The sequence below is a fragment of the Oncorhynchus mykiss genome, chromosome 9 (assembly GCF_057628025.1).
Source record: "Oncorhynchus mykiss isolate SJ-2025 chromosome 9, ASM5762802v1, whole genome shotgun sequence".
Classification (NCBI taxonomy): Eukaryota; Metazoa; Chordata; class Actinopteri; order Salmoniformes; family Salmonidae; genus Oncorhynchus; species Oncorhynchus mykiss.
This window is the reverse complement of record NC_143030.1, coordinates 39,243,740-39,264,452: the sequence shown is the minus strand read 5'-3', so window position 1 is coordinate 39,264,452 and position 20,713 is coordinate 39,243,740. Positions and strand designations below refer to the sequence as shown.

Below are 20,713 nucleotides of genomic sequence, written 5' to 3'. Positions count from 1 at the left end.
TTGTTGGCCACTGACAAGCATTACGATTCTATTAGTAGAAAGAGCAGGTTCGTTGCTGCCGGGTCGGCACGCAGCAGGTACCACTTTTGTTCTAGCAAGTATTGACATAATTAAATCACAATGGATTTGTTTCCATAATCAGCTGCCTGTGTTAGCTGCAAAATTAGTGCACTGTCCTTAGCTAGCTAGCTATGTTGCGTTGGCTAGTGAATATGCTAACGTAATCTAGCTAGCTAAACATATGGCTATGGGCTGGAACTGGCATTATGGGATTAAGGAGAGTGAATTAAATTGTTTCTACGTCATCTTGCTAGTTAGTTATCTAGCTGTGGCCATCTGGCTAGTGTCAACAAGGGCTTTCTACAAAAAAAATTACATTAGCACAGCTAGCTAGCTAGCTAACATTGGAATCTAGACCATAAACTAAGCAACACACACAGACAAACAACGCTATTGCCACCTCCTGGTTTGGAGTATTTTAACAAGGCTGAGTGGTTGACAACTTAAAGGTATTTGCTGTGTGAACACAAAATAGACTGACTGCCGACACTCTGTTCAGAGATGCTAAGTACTGTTGGCAGGCAAAAGTTTGACAATCCTACCGGTGTGTCTGGCTAAACAAACCAGAGGTAACTCATTTGTGTTTTTTAGGTCCCAACCCCTTTCCGAGGGGTAGTGAGATTTGGGTTGGACCTGTACAATTGGCCAATAAAGTGATTTGAATCTCTAAAGTGGCGGTCAGTTTTCACTGGTCCTGTCATTACTTTGAGATTGGCTTTCCATCTAAGGAATTGTCTAATAGCTTGTTTAAAGATTTGTTTGTTACTCCACTGTTAAATTGTAGTTAAACAAATATCTATGTAAGAATGTGACATACATTTTGTTTAAGAACAAACAAGTAATGATAAGATGTCGGCGTGTGAATCTTGAGAACACAGGAACTGGTACTCAAATTCAGAAAAACCAATATCAGAAAATGCACCACCATATCTTAGTTTCAATATGTCACTGATTTGATGGATTATGGAACATCTATTTTTTTGTAAATACTCATTTGTGACTTAAAGATATCTATTTCTCTACCTACTTGTCTTTCTCTGTAATATTACTTTACTCCGTCTCTTTATTTCCCTTTCTTCCTCATTCTATCCCTTTCTTCCTCATTCCATCCCTTCCTTCCTCATTCCATCCCTTTCTTCCTCATTCCATTCCTTTCTTCCTCATTCCTCCCCTTTCTTTGTCATTCCATCCCTTTCTTCCTCATTCCATCCCTTTCTTCCTCATTCCATTCCTTTCTTCCTCGTTCCTCCCCTTTCTTTGTCATTCCATCCCTTCTTCCTCATTCCATCTCTTTCTTCCTCATTCCATCCCTTTTTGTCATTCCATCCCTTTCTTCCTCATTCCTCCCCTTTCTTTCTCATTCCATCCCTTTCTTCCTCATTCCATCCCTTTCTTCCTCATTCCATCCCTTTCTTCCTCATTCCATCCCTTCTTTGTCATTCTATCCCTTTCTTCGTCATTCCATCTCATCACCTTGGAGAAGAAGGGGTACATACTGAGGAACCAGACAATGAACTAGGTATGCACCTTTATTTGCTCTCTCTCTCTCTCTCTCTCGCTCTCTCTCTCTCTGTTTATGTCATTGCGTTTGCTATTGGCTGTCAAAATCTGTCCTTTTGTATACTAGAATCATCTTAGATTTTAGCTCAAATGATATGTACTGCTTCCTTTGAACTACTGAGGGAGTGGCAGGAGTGATTTCCGTTAACGCAACAGAGCACATTAGGAATGTGTTTGGTTGGACAACTCAGGTTCATCTATGTACTTTGAGCAGCTCCACAGACTGGAAAATAGCACTGCTGATTCACAGGCCACTTTGTAGACTATTTGGCAGAAACAGACATGCTCTTGAAAGGGAATGAAATCTCTGACTCTTTCAGGGCTCTGAGTCGGGCCTATGGGCTCCTATTATTTCTGGTACATCAGAAGCAGGCAGTCTGATTATCGATTGTGAAATCCAGCCCGCTCCAAAAGTGTTTATGGGAGTTGGCAGCAGCCCACGCTAACACACGGCGCTAATGTCTTTGTACGAAATCAAATACAGTGTTGAGGAAAATGAGATGCTATCGCTTTAATAGGAGTGTGTTAGTTTAAAGAGACTTACAGCAATTTGTTTTACTTTTACTATCCCAAGTATCAATACAATAAAGTACACACACTAAAAGGTAAAACAATATGTTTTTTAGACTGTAAACTTCAAGGAGTAGGGCATTCAAGGAGTTGGTCTGATGGGGATTTGTGTTATTGGCCTCACTATTGCTCTAGGAACAATAGAGGATCAATAAGGAACAAAAGAGGAACGCCCCCTTCTTGTGCCGTGTCATGAGGATACCTGGGCTGGCTGGACAACCTATTGAGATGTACCTTTTGTGAAGTAAATCAGATGATAACTGAGCTAAAAAGTAGACTGGAGTAGGCCCTCTCTGTCAAACCTGCGTGAGGCATGCAGTTGTGTACATCTATCCTGTTTGTAGCAGTTGACTCCATGTATAGAAAACAACCTGGTTCTGTCCTAAAGACAGACATAAAAACGACCCATCTGGAGCCATTGTGAGTGGGCTAGACCTGAACGTATGAATAGTCCATCGAGGAGGAGGCAGCAGTCAATCTCTGCAGTCTGTAATTTAGTTCAGAGACTCCCCTGACAGCTGGCTGTGTATATAGCCTGTGTGTGCCTTGCTCAACGAGGTAGAGCAAGTCGTTTGACTCCATTATTACATGCCTGCACCGTGGCCCACTGATGATGCAGAGAAAAATGAAAAAGTATGAATAATAAAGCAAAAGTCAGGTCAGGTAAACATACAGTATATTCACCTGAGAGACCTTGAATAAGAAAAACAGGACAGCGTCACCCTCTGAAAAACTTCCTGAACGAGAACACTACCCCTTATAAATACTCATCTGACCACTGAGCTCATTTGAGAATCATCACACCACACTACTCTATTCTGACCACTCTTACAACACCAACATCTGTAGTGAATGTATCATTACAGTGATGTAACATGGCTGCTCCTACTCTGTTTCAGAGCTGCCTGCAGGATGGGAGAAGATAGATGACCCAGTGTATGGGGTGTACTACGTAGAGTAAGTTGAACACCTCACTGACACCTAACGGTTCATAGCTAGCTCTTTTCACATTCCTCTCATTTATCCCACAATAATGAATAAGACTGAATCAATTGGATTGATTGTTATGCGCCAGCATATTCATATAGTTTACTGTAAACTGCGTCATTTCAGCTGGACTAGCGCTTTCCTCTCTCCGATTTGACCGCACATTCTGACTTTCAATGGCTAGCTGTCAGACCTGTTATAAATTCAATGTTTTATAACAGGTTTGAATCTATGTAGATTTAACTGAACCTGGACTCCATTTTGTGTGGCCAGTGTGTTTTATGCGGTTATCACTGAGGTGGAGGGATTTGAGAGGCTGTGAGCCAGAGGATGTCAAACACTGTGTACGGCCATTTATCATGGTGACAATGAATCTCTTTTTCTCTCTCTGTCTCGCTCTCTCTCTTCTCCCCCTCTCTCCAGTCACATCAACAGGAAGACCCAGTATGAGAACCCCATAGTGGAGGCTAGGCGCAGGATGCAGCTGGAGCAGCAGCAGCCGCAGCCTCCTGAAGGTGAGCGGTACATTCGAGGTTCGTTTCCTGCCCTGGCAAGGCACCATTTCTTTCTTTCTTCATGTCTCTCTGTCTCGTCTTGTCTGTGTCTCGTCACGTCTTGTCTCATGTCTTGTCCTGCAGGGTTGGGGTCTATTCCATTTGAATTCAATCATTCCAGGAAGTGAATTGAAATCCCAGTTCATATTGAAAAGTTCCCATTAAAAATGGGTGTCACATTTCAGTTCCTCAGAATTGGAATTTCAATGAATTATCCTGGATTTGACGTGGAACTGACCCCATCCCTGTTGTCCTGTCCAGTCTGTGTTTGGGTACTTATTAGTTTGTTTAAAGATCATTAAAGCATCATTATCATCCTTTCAAGGCATGTACTGTAGCATTTGCTTATTTGTCATCAGAGGCTTGGAGCTGTCGATGCTGCCATCTACTGTATGTGCAAACTGCTGCTGATATCATGCTTATCTCTAACCCTAACTGCTGCTGATATTGTCACGAACCGGCTCAAAGCCCGTAACAAAAGGAGACAACGTGGAGATAAGGAGTAACAAAATATATATTTATTAAATAAAGCAACTAAGGAAAATATACAATGGTGTGTGTAATCAGTAATCAGTAGTGTAAGTGAGTGTTTTGCATGCATGAATGTGATAATGCAGGGTGTTGAAAGGTGCCAAAGCAAGCAAACAAAAGGCCACCAAGAACCACAACACAATCTACAAAGGTGTCTGCATGGAGAGAGTCTCCTCCATGAATGTGGAAGAGGTCTATTTATCCTGGGAGACACCTGGCCCAGGTGAAGCTGACGACCCTCTCAACTCCGCCCACCGGCATCCTAATAAGGAAACAAGAACAAAGACAGAATACGGCAGACAGACAGAGTGGGAGGGTCGTCACAATATCATGCTTATCTCTAACCCTAACTGCTGCTGATATCATGCTTAACCCTAACTCAAACTGCTGCTGATATCATGCTTATCCCTAACCTAACTTCTGCTGATATCATGCTTATCTCTAACCCTAACTGCTGCTGATATCATGCGTATCTCTAACCCTAACTGCTGCTGATATCATGCTTATCCCTAACTGCTGCTGATATCATGCTTATCCCTAACCTATCTGCTGCTGATATCATGCTTATCTCTAACCCTAACTGCTGCTGATATCATGCTTATCTCTAACCCTAACTGCTGCTGATATCATGCTTATCCCTAACTGCTGCTGATATCATGCTTATCTCTAACCTAACTGCTGCTGATATCATGCGTATCTCTAACCCTAACTGCTGCTGATATCATGCTTATCTCTAACCCTAACTGCTGCTGATATCATGCTTAACCCTAACTGCTTCTGATATCATGCTTAAGCCTAACTGCTGCTGATATCATGCTTATCCCTAACCTAACTGCTGCTGATATCATGCTTAACGCTAACTGCTGCTGATATCATGCTTAACCCTAACTGCTGCTGATATCACGTTTAACCCTAACAAATGCTGATATTATGCTTAACCCTAACAAATGCTGATATCATGCTTAACCCTAACTGCTGCTGATATCATGCTTAACCCTAACAAATGCTGATATCCTGCTCAACCCTAACCCTAACTTCTGATGATATCATGCTTAACGCTAGCCCTAACTGTTGCTGATATCATGCTTATTCCTAACCCAAAAAGCTAGTTATATCATGCTTAACCCTAACTGCTGCTTATATCATGCTTATTCCTAACCCTAAATGCTACTGATATCATGCTTAACCCTAACAAATGCTGATATCATGCGTAACCCTAACAAATGTGGATATCCTGCTCAGCCCTAACCCTAACTGCTGCTGATATCATGCTTAACCCTAACTGCTACTGATATCATGCTTAACCCTAACTGCTACTGATATCATGCTTAATCCTAACTGCTGCTGATATCATGCTTATCCCTAACCTAACTGCTGCTGATATCATGCTTAACCCTAACTGCTGCTGATATCACGCTTAACCCTAACTGCTGCTGATATCACGCTTAACCCTAACAAACGCTGATATCATGCTTAACCCTAACAAATGCTGATATCATGCTTAACCCTAACTGCTGCTGATATCATGCTTAACCCTAACAAATGCTGATATCCTGCTCAACCCTAACCCTAACTTCTGATTATATCATGCTTAACGCTAGCCCTTACTGTTGCTGATATTATGCTTATTCCTAACCCAAAAAGCTAGTTATATCATGCTTATTCCTAACCCTAAATGCTACTGATATCATGCTTAACCCTAACAAATGCTGATATCATGCGTAACCCTAACAAATGCGGATATCCTGCTCAGCCCTAACCCTAACTGCTGCTGATATCATGCTTAACCCTAACTGCTACTGATATCATGCTTAACCCTAACTGCTACTGATATCATGCTTAACCCTAACTGCTGCTGATATCATGCTTATCCCTAACCTAACTGCTGCTGATATCATGCTTAACCCTAACTGCTGCTGATATCACGCTTAACCCTAACTGCTGCTGATATCACGCTTAACCCTAACAAACGCTGATATCATGCTTAACCCTAACAAATGCTGATATCATGCTTAACCCTAACTGCTGCTGATATCATGCTTAACCCTAACAAATACTGATATCCTGCTCAACCCTAACCCTAACTTCTGATGATATCATGCTTAATGCTAGCCCTAACTGTTGCTGATATTATGCTTATTCCTAACCCAAAAAGCTAGTTATATCATGCTTAACCCTAACTGCTGCTGATATCATGCTTGCTAAGTGTTGGGACCACTGAGACACAGTGTTATGATAAAACGTCATGTAATGTTAAAACATCTTACAAATACATGTCTCTCTCATTGTATAATTTACTAGGTTAGAATAAACGTCTACTTGCCAGTTATTGTGAATAATTTGTTAGTCTGTCAATGATTTTGGGTGTATATTGTATATGTACTAACTGTGTAGAGCAAGTTTGAGTGAGCAAATGCATGAATGTGATGCTTATGTGTGTGTGTGTACCTATGTTTGTATTTTCTGTATCGTGGGTGTGCGTCTGCGTGTGTGCGTGTGTGTCTGCGTGTGCGTGTGTGTGTGTGTGTTTGTGTGTGTGATTTCACAGTCCCTCTGTGTCTCTCTCTCTGTACAGAGTGGATAGAGGAGCACTCCTCAGCTGGTGCTCCCCTGGCCAACTATGCCAATAACCACCTAGAGACGTACCGCGACCCGCAGGTCCCGCCCCCGCTGCCCCCTGCTCTGGGAGGGGCCAAACGTGAGTGGGGTTACACCTAAAGGGTTCTACCTGGAACCAAAAAGGGTTCTTCAAAGAGTTATCTTATGGGGACAGCCGAAGAGCCCTTTTAGGTTCTAGATATCACCTTTTTTTCTAAGAGTGTAGCAATGATTAAGTGGAGCAGACACGGTGCGCTCGCGCTGTAAGGGGACATGGGCTGCTCTGATAGACAGACTTGATCATCTCTCCATCAGTAGATGATGAGACACATTTGATAGAAGTACCGAAAGTAACAGTTCTAGTATCGAAAAAGTAACAAAGTTTCAGTGTACCGTGTGTAGTGTAAATTTCCTGTATTTACCAAATCATGAGAGCAAACCACACACAAGTCAGAGTTATCATAAAGTCCATCTTTCATTATATGAGCTCCATCACAACCCTGTGACTCTCAGATCAATTCAGTGTCTATAAATGAATTCTCTGAGAGTCCTTACACATTGCAACTGATATCCTTTATAGCAAAGACACACATAGCCAGACAGCATTGGCTATCATTCAGCTTTGTCTCCTAAACTATGTTCTTATCTCGCTCTCAGGACCATAAAACAAAACCTCATCAACAGGCATATATCAAATACACCCCTCCTGGACAAGATCACAGAGACACAGTGACTGGCACACAGACATTGTGGAGCCAAGAGATAATTGGTTCCCCCTCAATCATCCCTTAAAATGGTTTAAAATATATGTTTACATATGAAAACAAGCTTGACCTCTCCCCTCTCTGCAGCCCAAGTAACTGAAACCTGACAGAGAACAGATAACTGCAACCAACCAACATTATTATCCAAAAATAGACATTCTAATGACATATCTCACATAAGCATGCAATAAAATAAATAAAACATATTATTTATAAATGTTACCTAAATAATTCTGATTCTGCCACGACACGTGCAACACACATGCATGACCAGGCACAGACCAGGCGACCCTCATGATCAAGGGTTACCATATAATGTCATTAACCTGTCTATCAGCCCACACGTTCTTTAACCATAATGAAAGCTCTATGTATTTCAACTAGCTATGACTCATTCGTTATTGATGGATCACTAGGAAATGTATATTAGCATTCTCTCCTGGCAACCATTTTACTGTTTTCACTGATTAATGAAATGGTGATCATTTTAATAAATACAGTATATGGATGCTAAGGGTGGTGGATAGACAGACAGACATACAGTGCCTTCAGAAAATGTTCAAACCCCTTGAGGCTGTAACACAACAAAATGTGGAATAAGTTCAAGGGGTATAAATATTTTCTGAAGGCATAGGTAGACAAATATGGTGAAGTAATACATGACTAACTGACCCATACAGGCAGACAGTCAGACAGAGATATGTAGATATGTTCCAGATAATGTTCCTTTCCCTGTGTTCTATAGGAGAGAAGCCATTCTTCACACGGAACCCAGCAGAGCTGAAGGGAACTTTCATCAACACCAAACTGAAGAAGAGCCGCCGCGGATTCGGCTTCACCGTAGTTGGGGGCGATGAGCCGGATGAGTTCCTGCAGATCAAGAGTTTAGTCCTGGATGGTCCTGCTGCTGTGGATGGGAAGATGGAGACAGGTGCAGTACACCGCTTCAGCCCACCGAGGGCACTGTTTTGCACCATTTATATAGGAAGCATTTGCCCCATTCCTATGGTGGTTGAAGTGATTGTGTAAGCTAAGAGTTAAACATATAGGGGCCGTACAGTATGTCACGTTCCTTGCACCCTACATAGTACATTAATTGTATTACTTACTGTGATACTAATGTGCTTGTAATCCTGTTACTGTGTTACTAACTGTCCTCTCCGTCTCCCTCCCTCCCCTCCTGTAGGTGACGTGATAGTGAGTGTGAACGACACCATCGTTCTGGGCTACACCCACGCCCAGGTGGTGAAGATTTTCCAGTCCATCCCGATCGGCTCCATGGTGGACCTGGCCCTGTGCCGCGGCTACCCCCTGCCATTTGACCCTGACGACCCCAACACCAGCTTGGTGACCTCCGTGGCCATCCTGGACAAGGAGCCCATCATCGTCAATGGCCAGGAGAGCTACGACTCTCCGTCCAGCCACGGCAGTCAGACCGGAGGGCCTGTTAACGGGATGAGGGAGCCGCGGGCCCACAGTCCCTCGGCAGAGGTGGTGTCCAACGGCTCTCACGGCTACTCCTCCAGCGACGTGGTCACCCTGGCATCATCCATCGCTGGGCAGCCAGAGCTGATCACAGTGCACATGGAGAAAGGCGATAAGGGCTTTGGGTTCACCATCGCTGACAGCCTGACGGGAGGGGGTCAGAGGGTGAAGCAGATCGTGGATTACCCCCGCTGCAGGGGCCTGAAGGAGTCAGATATTCTGATGGAGGTGAACAAGAGGAATGTCCAGAACATGAGCCACAACCAGGTGGTGGACCTGCTCAGCAAGTGTCCCAGAGGGAGCGAGGTCACCATGCTGGTGCAGAGAGGTACGTAGTCCACTGATCATGGTCAGGAGGGAGGCAAAGGAGGAAAGGGATGGAGGGATGGGATCAAGATGTGTCTGGTCATGCTGATATGTCAACCGCCCAGAAGGGAGCGGGAAGGATGGCGGTGTGTCACCAGAAAAGGCATAGTGTCTGGCTAACAGCATGAATAGCTAAGATGAAGGGAAAGAGTGAGTAAGTGGATGAATAAAGGAGGGAGTGGGTGTAACTTTGAGAAGGAGTGAGAGCTGAAGAGAGTAGGTGATCAGATGAGTGAGAGCAGGATTTGGTGGTAGGGTGGAGAGCAGGGGCAGGATGGACGAAGAGACAAAGAAGAAGAGAAGATGAGAGCGTTAGGTCAGGGACTCTTATCTGTCATGAATATGGATGGGAAGTGACTCCGCTGAGACAGCGCTAGTCTCCGTGTGTTCTGTCAGGTCAATCTGTGAAATAGGCCCTCCTGCCTTTCTCTCTCTCGTCTTTTTCTATCTATTTCAATTATTATTTTTCACTGGTCTCTAGCTCTCAAACTTTTTTTTATCTCACTCACTGTCTTTCCTATATTCTTTCTCACTTTATATCTCTCTTACACAATCTCTCACCCTCTCTCTGTCTGTCTTCATCTCTGGCTCTGTGTTTGCGTTGCTTAGAGTATTATTGGGTGTTTTAACAGTGAGAGGGCTCAGCCAAAGACGCTGTCTTACTCTGATGAAAGTGTCTTGTTTTTCAATTACCATGGGAGAGAGAGAAAGAAAGTGGAAAAGAGATAAAGATTGGAACACAGGGTAAGGTGGGGTGAAAGGAGAGGAAGGGATAGGTAAAGCGATACATAGAAGAGAGAACAGCCATTGATTCTGATTAGAGGAATAAGTGAATGGGAGGCAGAGCTAGTCGAGGCCATTAGCAGCAGAAGAGCTGTTTTCACACATCATTAATGTCTATGATTGACCTTCCTCTGTCACTACAACCCAGACCATCTTTCAAACATGAATAACCACTGGAGATTAAACATAATAGGCCTGCTCAAAAACGTTGGTAGAGGAATGAAGTTGAACCTATAGGTGCATCTATACAGTCCTGGCCAAAAGTTTTGAGAATGACGCAAATATTAATATTCACAAAGTTTGCTGCTTCAGTGTCTTTAGATATTTTGTCAGATGTTACTATGGAATACTGAAGTATAATTACAAGCATTTCATACGTGTCAAAGGCTTTTATTGACAATTACATGAAGGTGATGCAAAGAGTCAATATTTGCAGTGTTGACCCTTCTTTTTCAAGACCTCTGCAATCCACCCTGGCATGCTGTCAATTAACTTCTTGGCCACATCCTGACTGATGGAGCCCAATCTTGCATAATCAATGCTTGGAGTTTGTCAAAATTTATGGGTTTTTGTTTGTCTACCCGGCTCTTGAGGATTGACCACAAGTTCTCAATGGAATTAAGGCCTGGGGAGTTTCCTGGCCATGGACCCAAAATATCGATATTTGTTCCCCGCCACTTAGTTATCACTTTTTCCTTATGGCAAGGTGCTCCATCATGCTGGAAACGGCATTGTTCGTCACCAAACTGTTTCTGGATGGTTGGGAGAAGTTGCTCTCGGGGATGTGTTGGTATCATTCTTTATTCATGGCTGTGTTCTTAGGCAAAATTGTGAGTGAGCCCATTCCCTTAGCTGAGAAGCAACCCCACACATGAATGGTCTCAGGATGCTTTACTGTTGGCATGACACAGGACTGATGGTAGCGCTCACCTTGTCTTTTCCGGACAAGCTTTTTTCCGGATGCCCCAAACAATCGGAAAGGGGATTCATCAGAGAAAATGACTTTACCCTAGTCCTCAGCAGTCCAATCCCTGTACATTTTGCAGAATATCAGTCTGTCCCTGATGTTTTTCCTGGAGAGATGTGGCTTCTTTGCTGCCCTTCTTGACACCAGGCCATCCTCCAGAAGTCTTCGCCTCACTGTGTGTGCAGATGCACTCACACCTGCCTGCTGCCATTCCTGAGCAAGCTCTGTACAGGTGGTGCCCCGATCCCGCAGCTGAATCAACTTTAGGAGATGGTCCTGGCGCTTGATGGACTTTCTTGGGCGCCCTGAAGCCTTCTTCACAACAATTGAACCGCTCTCCTTGAAGTTCTTGATGATCTGATAAATTGTTAATTTAGGTACAATCTTATTGGCAGCAATATCCTTGCTTGCTTGTTTTGTGCAAAGCAATGATGACTGCACGTGTTTCCTTGCAGGTAACCATAATTGACAGAGGAAGAACAATGATTCCAAGCACCACCCTCCTTTTGAAGCTTCCAGTCTGTTATTTGAACTCAATCAGCATTACAGAGTGATCTCCAGCCTTGTCCTCGTCAACACTCACACCTGTGTTAACGAGAGAGTTACTGACATGATGTCAGCTGGTCCTTTTGTGGCAGGGCTGAAATGCAGTGAAAATGTTTTTTTGGGATTCAGTTAATTTGCATGGCAAAGAGGAACTTTGCAATTAATTGCAATTCATCTGATCACTCTTCACAACATTCTGGAGTATATGAAAATTGCCATCATACTACAAACTGAGGCAGCAGAATTGTGAAAATTAATATTTGTGTCATTCTCAAAACCTTTGGCCACCACTGTACATTAAAACCTTACTCAACAGCGTTCTTACCCTACCGTGTTAAAATAATTTGCTAAGTTTTTTGCGAGGCTAGAGCAAGAGACAAACTGTTAATGACAACCACCATCCATACAGTTTGTAAAAAGACACTTATGTGGGTTAAGCCCCCATAGTTGGTGTAATTGCTAACCCTGCCCTAGATCCCTACTAGCTGAGGGTGGGGATATGCAGGCAGCATCCATTCTGATTTCTAATGAGTTGACCTTGTGTGCCTGGGCTGAAATGACAGTGCTGTATTGTGTTAAATGTCCGCATCATTATTGGCCTCTTCCTTAGCATAGAAGGCAGGTGACCATTACACTAGACCCATGTCAGGGCCTGGGTCAGTTTCCTGCTGATGAGGTACTGAGAAACTGTGGGCTTGTGTTAACTTTGCTATGGAGGATTGGATTGTCTTTGAGGCTGTGAGCAGGTCAGCAGAGCAGCAGATTGATGTTGTCGGTGAGGAGGGAGCTGCAGCTGTCTGGCTGGCTGTCAGAGGAGGTGGATGCGGTGACCTTTCTGGTGATTAGGAGCCATAATGCCTCATAAACCACAACAAACAACACATTTAGAGGGTCAGAGGAGGGGGAAGGAGGAGGACAGGGTAGTCAGGAAAGAGAATAAGAGGGAGGAGTCAAAGATGGGGAATGTCCAAGGTGTATGTGTTTTAGAGAGGAGAGTGAGGAGAAGGCGGATGAGGAGACGAGAGAAAGGGAGGAGGAGGAGACTCAACAGGGCTCAATGGCAGGGTCCAAAATTTGGCTTGTTTACTCAGGGTTCAAGACTAACTTTTTCCACTGATGGCACTGATGCTTCCAACTTTTTCACTTGATTGCACCAGCAAATTATTCAGAACCAAGCTAATAATGACTAGACATATTTAAAATTAGCAAGGCTTTGCTGGGCTTGACATTCAGGTAAATTTGCCAGTGGCACACCGGGACATTGCCAACTGAAAGATACTGGCCTGAATAAAAATAATACTGGACTGGGAAAGTGAATTATATTATCTTTAATTTGCGGGCTGAGCAAGTACCCTATAGCCTATAACAACCTACCCTTCATACACAAATAATTACATTTGAACTAGACAATACTATCTTTACATTGATTGTTTGGAGGAAAATGTTTTACTTTTGCGCAATCAATAAAAAAGTGTTATTGTTAGCAATTTTGAACAGTCACTAAAGTTGTAAAAGTTGTATAAAATCAGTTTTATCTTTTGGTAAAAAAAATCCTGGTTTCTGAGTATTCCTAATTTGTTTAGGTTTTCACTATCAAAATCAAACTTTATTTTCTAGGGGGAAAAAATTGGATGTTTTAAGTCCACAACAATGCTTAAACCACATCAGGAGACCACTTTTGTTTTCGGTGAACAGCAAAAATTGGAGGTTGTAGTTGCCCTTTAACTCAATTGCACACCTAGCAAGAGACCATTGTGTTTGGGTAGCAGTGTTTTTGTACTGTACAATTTACAGTGCAGGCTACGTGTTGTAGCAGAGTTTGCAAAACAATGCCCCGTGATACAAATCATCATGATATCATTCTGCCACGTAGGCCTACTTTTTAGTCAACATTTAATTGGGAAGTTTTTTTGGGGAAAGCCTTAGAAAACAGCACATGATGACTGAGTTTGGCCTCCTGAGTGGCACAGCAGTCTAATACACTGCATTGTCAGGAGTCCGCTAACCTGGAGTCCAATCAATGAGACGAGATTGGAGATGTTGGTTAGAGCTGCCTTGCCCTATAAAAAACACTCACAATTTGAGTTTGCTATTTACAAGAAGCATTACCTTATGTGAATCATGCCTCGAACAAAAGAGATCTCAGAAGACCTAAGATTAAGAATTGTTAACTTGCATATACCTGGAAAGGGTTACAAAAGGATCTCTAAAAGCCTTGATGTTCATCAGTCCATCAGTCCGAGCTCAACGGTTCCTTGACTGGAGGTTCGTAGCCGACGCCTTCCCCCGAACACAGATGAGCGACCTACTGTGCGTCACCAGGGCATGGCTCCTAACCGACGTGTCCACCCTCTGCATCCTCGACAAAGTGGTCCTGGATCGTTTCTTACAGGCGCTACCCTACGACATGAAGAGGGCAGCGAGTCTATGCGCGCATCAAACCTTGGAGGGCCTCCTGGAAGAAGTGACGACGCATCATAACACGCAGGCCCTGCTGAGTGAGAGGACAGCCCCGCGGTGTACCCCGAACCAACAGTCGGCAGGGCCAAAGGACCGCAAACCCGTGGAGAAATGGCTGGGGTAAGGCCGACTGTCCCCGCGAACCCCAGGTAGATGGAGACCAAAGGAGGTGTTATGAGTGCGGCGCCCGGGGGCACATTGCCTGGAATTGCCTGGCTCGAGAAGAGTTGATGCCATCAGCGAGCCCCGGCGGCGAGGCAGGTCACGCCATGAGCTATGTCAGCTCCTGTTGGGTGCACTCTAAATCAACTGCACCCATGGTCCCGGTGAAGGTTGACTGACACAACACGAAAGCGTTATTGGACTCCGGAAGTATGGTTACTCTCGTAACCACGAGCCTGCTTAACCAGGATACCGAAAGGGGTAGGAGGATGTCCATTTCTGTGTTCACAGTGACACAAACTAGTATCCAACCGTATGGACCTCCATCGTGACTCCACAAGAGAGCTGCCAGGCGACGGTGGGTGTAGTGCCCGTGCTGCCGGTACCTCTCCTAGTGGGACGGGATTGTCCACTGTTCGTGGCCCTATGGGGGCACGAGTTGAGGAAGAAGGTATGAGCCGGCCGAAAAAGAGAGCGGGGATGACCAATAGCCTGTGCGGCCCGGAAGCAACCGGTTAACCAGCATGGGTCTACGGCTTTGGAATCGGAGTCGGAGGGGGCACCGGAACCGGAACCCCCTGGGGAACCCCTGGAGGAAGAGCCCATCTTCCACCTCCTAGATTTCGAGGGGCCAGTCGAGACCACCGCTGGGGGTCAACTGAGGGGACAATTCCGGACGGCCCAGTGGGAGGATCGGAACTTGAAAACCGCCAAAGCCCAAGTGATAGCGGTGGATGGACAGCTACTTCCGGGTGTGAGTGACTGGCGATACCCCATTTCCAAATCAAGAATAACCTTTTTTATCAGGTGTCACGCCAACAGGGGGAACTTCGAGAGGTATTGTAGCTGCCCCGACGGTACGCGGGGATCGTTCATCAGCTGGCCCACACCCACCTTTTTGGGGAGCACCTGGGATTGTAGAGGACCCGGGAATGGATCGCCGCCCGGTTCCACTGGCCCGGGATGAGGAGGACCGTGGGAGACTACTGTTGCAGCTGCCCGGAGTGTCAACTCACGCCCCCGAAAGTCCACTTCCGAAGCCCGTTGGTCCCCCTTCCGATCATCGGGGTGCCCTTTGAATGCATCGCCATGGAAATGGTGGGAACCCTGGTAAAAATACCACGAGGACACCGGTACATCCTGGTGATAGTAGATTATGCCACCCGGTATCCCGAGGCCATTCCCCTATGGGAAGCAGTATCCAAAGGAATTGCCCGGGAGCTGTTCCACCTCTTTAGCCGGGTGGGCATCCCAAACGAGATCTTGACCGACCAATGTACGGAGTTTATGTCCTGCCTCATGAAAGATTTGTGTGCCCTCCTGCAGATCAAGCAGATCCAGACCTTCGTTTTCCACCCGCAGACGGATGGGCTCATCGAGCGCTTTAGTAAAACGCTCAAACAAATGCGCAGAAGGTCGTCGAGCAGGACGGGAAGAACTGGGACCAGCTACTGCCCCACCTGATTTTCTCAATCTGAGAAATACCCCAATCCTCCATTGGGTTTTCCCCGTTCAAGCTCCACTATGGAGGAGGCCACGCGGCCTACTGGACCTCGCGAAGGAGGTGTGGGAAACCCAACCGACCCCATTACGCAGCATGGTAGAGCACATGAAGACGATGAGGGAGCGGATGACAGCCATATGGCCCGTTGTGAGGGAACATATGGAGAAGGCCCAACGCGCCCAAGCCCAGGTCTACAATCGGGGAGCCCAGCCCCGAGAATTCCAGGTGGGAGACAGGGTGTTCTTCTTGATCCCCACGACGGCCAAAAGTAAGTTCCTGGCAACATGTCACGGACCATATGAGGTGGTCGAGAAGATGGCTGTCAATTATCGCGTACGGCAGCCGGGGAGACGGAAACCTCAATAGATTTACCACGTGCACCTGTTGAAGAAGTGGCATGAGAGGACAGCCTTGGTCGTGTTATGGTCGGGACCCAGGATGCCAACGGGACCAGTGGTGGTCCCGAGCAATGAGGACCTCGACCCGGCCCAGAAGCAATAGCTCAGGGAGCTACACGGCGGTGTTCCGACTGTCCTCTCTGCTACTGCCCAGCAAGCAGTACCGGAGTGCCACGTCTGGGACCAAAAGGAACCTGAACAGCTTCTACCCCCAAACCTAAAGACTGCTGAACAGTTAGTCTGGGTAGCCTTTTGATTATCTACATTGGCCCCCTTTATTATTTATTTAATTTAATTATTTAATTATTTTTGCACTGATTCCCTTGCAATGGCTCTATGTACACTCACTAAACTCTACCCAAACACTCACATATACTACAGTGACACTCCAACACACACGCACACTATATACAGTTGAAGTCGGAAGTTTACGTACACTTAGGTTGGTGTCATTAAAACTTGTTTTTCAACCTCTCCACCAATTTCTTGTTAAGACACTATAGTTTTGGCAAGTCGGTTAGGACATCTACTTTGTGCATGACACAAGTAATTTTTCCAACAACTGTGTACAGACAGATTATTTCACTTCGAGTGCACTGCATCACAATTCCAGGGGGTCAGAAGTTTACATACACTAAGTTGACTGTGCCTTTAAACAGCTTGGAAAATTCCAGAAAATGATGTCATCGGTTTAGTAGCTTCTGGTGGGCTAATTGACATCATTTGCGTCAATTGGAGGTGTACCTGTTGATGTATTTCAAGTCCTACCTTCAAACTCAGTACGTCTTTGCTTGACATCATGGGAAAATCAAAAGAAATCAGCCAAAAACATTGGAGACCTCCACAAGTCTGGTCCATCCTTGGGAGCAATCTCCAAAAGCCTGACGGTACCACATTCATCTGTACAAACAATAGTATGCAGGTATAAACACAATGGGACCATCATACCATCATACCGCTCAGGAAGAAGACGCTTTCTGTCTCCTAGAGATGAATGTACCTTCGTGCGAAAAGTGCAAATCAATCCCAGAACAACAGCAAAGGACCTTGTGAAGATGCTGGAGGAAACCGGTACAAATGTATCTATATCCACAGTTAAATTAGTCCCAAGAAAGAAGCCACTGCTCCAAAACCAGCATCATGTTGTGGGAGTGCTTTGCTGCAGGAGGGACTGGTGCGCTTCACAAAATAGATGGCATCATGAGGTAGGAAAATTATGTGGATATATTGAAGCAACATCTCAAGACATTAGTCAGGAAGTTAAAGCTTGGTTGCAAATGGTTCTTCCAAATGAACAATGACCCCAAGCATACTTCCAAAGTTGTGGCAAAATGGCTTAAGGACAACAAAGTCAAGGTATTGGAGTGGCCGACACAAAGCCCTGACCACAATCCCATAGAAAATGTGTGGGCAGAACTGAAAAAGTGTGTGCAAGCAAGGAGGCCTGCAAATCTGACTCAGTTACACCAGCTCTGTCAGGAGGAAAAGGCCAAAATTCACCCAACTTATTGTGGGAAGTTTGTGGAAGGCTAACCGAAACGTTTGACCCAAGTTAAACAATTTAAACGCAAAGCTACCAAATACTGATTGAGTGTATGTTAACTTCTGACCCACTGGGAATATGATGAAAGAAATAAAAGCTGAAATAAATCATTCTCTCCACTATTATTCTGACATTTCATATTATTAAAATAAAGTGGTGATCCTAACTGATCTAAGAAAGGAAATTATTTTGACATGATTTCATGTCAGGAATTGTAAAAAACTGAGTTTGAATGTCTTTGGCTAAGGTTTATGTAAACTTCTGACTTCAACTGTACGTTCATACAGACAAAACACACGCACACTCACACAAATGAATATTCACACCACACTCATGCATAGACACACTTTCACATGTGCTGCTGCTACTCTGTTTATTATATATCCTGATTGACTAGTCATTTTTACCCCTGCACGTTGACTTGGTACTGGTACTGCTTGTGTATACCCTTTCCTTTTTTATTTAGCAACTATTTTCTTACTTTTAACTATGCATTGTTGGGAATGGACTGTAAAGTCTACACATGTTGTATTCAACGCATGTGACCAATACAATGAGATGTTATTTGATCTGTGAGTCATCAATCTGTTCTGAGAGTGAGTGAGATGACTGAAAGCACAATGTCACAAGAAACACAAGAGATGTACATCATGACGACAAATCAATACCTTCATAACCAGCAGTTGTGAAGGTAGGCAGACAACAGCCATCTAGCATCCTCTATGACTTGGTCTCATTTGAGTTAAGACTCTGGTTTGGATACTGAAAGTATTTATTAAAACGACTGTGCCGTTAGCATTATTATTTATATATATATATATATATATATATATATATATATATATATATATATATATATATATATATATATATATATATATATATATATATGTATATATATATATATATAAAACATTTTATGATGATACAACAGTTCAGCATTATTTGAGATGTGCAATTATGTCATAGTCATCGCTAAACATTGCCAGAAAACATTTTATGATGAAACAATAGTTCAGCATTATTAGAGATGTGCCATGTCATAGTCATCCCTAAACTTTCCAGAAAAGGGTTTATGATGATACAATAGTTCAGCATTATTTGAGATGTGCCATGATGTCATAGTCATCCTTAAACATTGCCAGAAAACTGTTCTATGTGTTTATGATGATACAACACTTCAGCATTATTAGAGATGTGCCATGATGTCATAGTCATCCCTAACCATTCCCAGAAAACTGTTTATGATGATACAACAGTCAGCATTATTAGAGATTTGCCATGTCATAGTCATCCCTAAACATTGCTACACAACTGTTTATGATGATACAACACTTCAGCATTTTTAGATATGTTCCATGTCATAGTCATTCCTAAAATTTGCCAGAAAACTTATTATGATGACACAACAGTTCAGCATTACTAGAGATGTGGCATGTCATAGTCATCCCTAAACTTTTCCAGAAAACTGTTTATGATGATACAACACTTCAGCATTAATAGTTATCTGCCATTGTAACGACCCTGGGTTTATAAGCGCAGAAATCGACCCTGCCACACGTGCATGCTTTTGCGGCACAGGCAATAGCGTGCCGGACCTCGGGCTAGAAGGTCGAGGGTTCGATACCTGTTCGATACCTGCTCCCTGGCTGTCATCATTTATGATGATACAATAGTTCAGCATTATTAGAGATGTGCCATGTCATAGTCATCCCTAAACTTTCCAGAAAAGGGTTTATGATGATACAATAGTTCAGCATTATTTGAGATGTGCCATGATGTCATAGTCATCCCTAAACATTGCCAGAAAACTGTTTATGATGATACAACAGTTCAGCATAAATAGATTGTGCCATGATGCCATAGTCATCCTTAAACATTGCCAGAAAACTGTTCTATGTGTTTATGATGATACAACACTTCAGCATTATTAGAGATGTGCCATGATGTCATAGTCATCCCTAACCATTCCCAGAAAACTGTTTATGATGATACAACAGTTCAGCATTATTAGAGATTTGCCATGTCATAGTCATCCCTAAACATTGCTACACAACTGTTTATGATGATACAACACTTCAGCATTTTTAGAGATGTTCCATGTCATAGTCATTCCTAAAATTTGCCAGAAAACTTATTATGATGACACAACAGTTCAGCATTACTAGAGATGTGGCATGTCATAGTCATCCCTAAACTTTTCCAGAAAACTGTTTATGATGATACAACACTTCAGCATTAATAGTTATCTGCCATTGTAACGACCCTGGGTTTACAAGCGCAGAAATCGACCCTGCCACACGTGCATGCTTTTGCGGCACAGGCGATAGCGTGCCGGACCTCGGGCTAGAAGGTCGAGGGTTCGATACCTGCTCCCTGGCTGTCATAGTAATTCCTAAACATTGCCAGAAAACTGTTTATGATGATACAACACTTCAGCATTAATATAGATCTGTCTTGTCATAGTCATCCCTAAACATTGCCAGAAAACTGTTTATGATGATACAACACTTCAGCATTATTAGAGATGTGCCATGTCATAGTCATCCCTAAACTTTCCAGAAAACGGTTTATGATGATACAAAAGTTCAGCATTATTAGAGATGTGCCATGATGTCATAGTCACCCCTAAACATTGCCATAAAACTGTTTATGATGATACAACAGTGCAGCATTATTAGAGATGTGCAATGTTGTAGTCATCCCAGAACATTGATAGTTAACTGTTTATGATGCTACAACACTTCAGCATTGTTAGAGATGTGCCATGATGTCATAGTCATCCCTAAACACTCCCAGAAAACTGTTTTCTGTGTTTATGATGATATAACACTTCTGCATTTTTATAGATGTGCCATAATGTCATAGTTATCCC

The 20,713-nt window shown here is 43.7% G+C and overlaps 1 protein-coding gene across 50 annotated transcripts in view; it reads left to right on the top strand.

Annotated features, from left to right (window-relative positions):
* LOC110531155 (membrane-associated guanylate kinase, WW and PDZ domain-containing protein 1) overlaps positions 1 to 20,713 on the top strand; it is a 314,347-nt gene that overhangs the window by 219,872 nt on the left and 73,762 nt on the right. For 16 of the 50 annotated variants that reach the window (XM_090184131.1, XM_090184130.1, XM_090184136.1 and 13 more), the window contains 6 exons: positions 1,544 to 1,579; positions 3,090 to 3,147; positions 3,601 to 3,710; positions 6,838 to 6,960; positions 8,370 to 8,555; positions 8,811 to 9,437. In XM_090184131.1, the coding sequence (XP_090040257.1) occupies positions 1,544 to 1,579; positions 3,090 to 3,147; positions 3,601 to 3,710; positions 6,838 to 6,960; positions 8,370 to 8,555; positions 8,811 to 9,437 (1,140 nt within the window). Of the gene's footprint in view, positions 1 to 1,540; positions 1,580 to 3,089; positions 3,148 to 3,600; positions 3,711 to 6,837; positions 6,961 to 8,369; positions 8,556 to 8,810; positions 9,438 to 20,713 lie in introns of all 50 variants that reach the window. The other 34 variants (XM_090184134.1, XM_090184132.1, XM_090184128.1 and 31 more) reach the window with 3 other exon arrangements.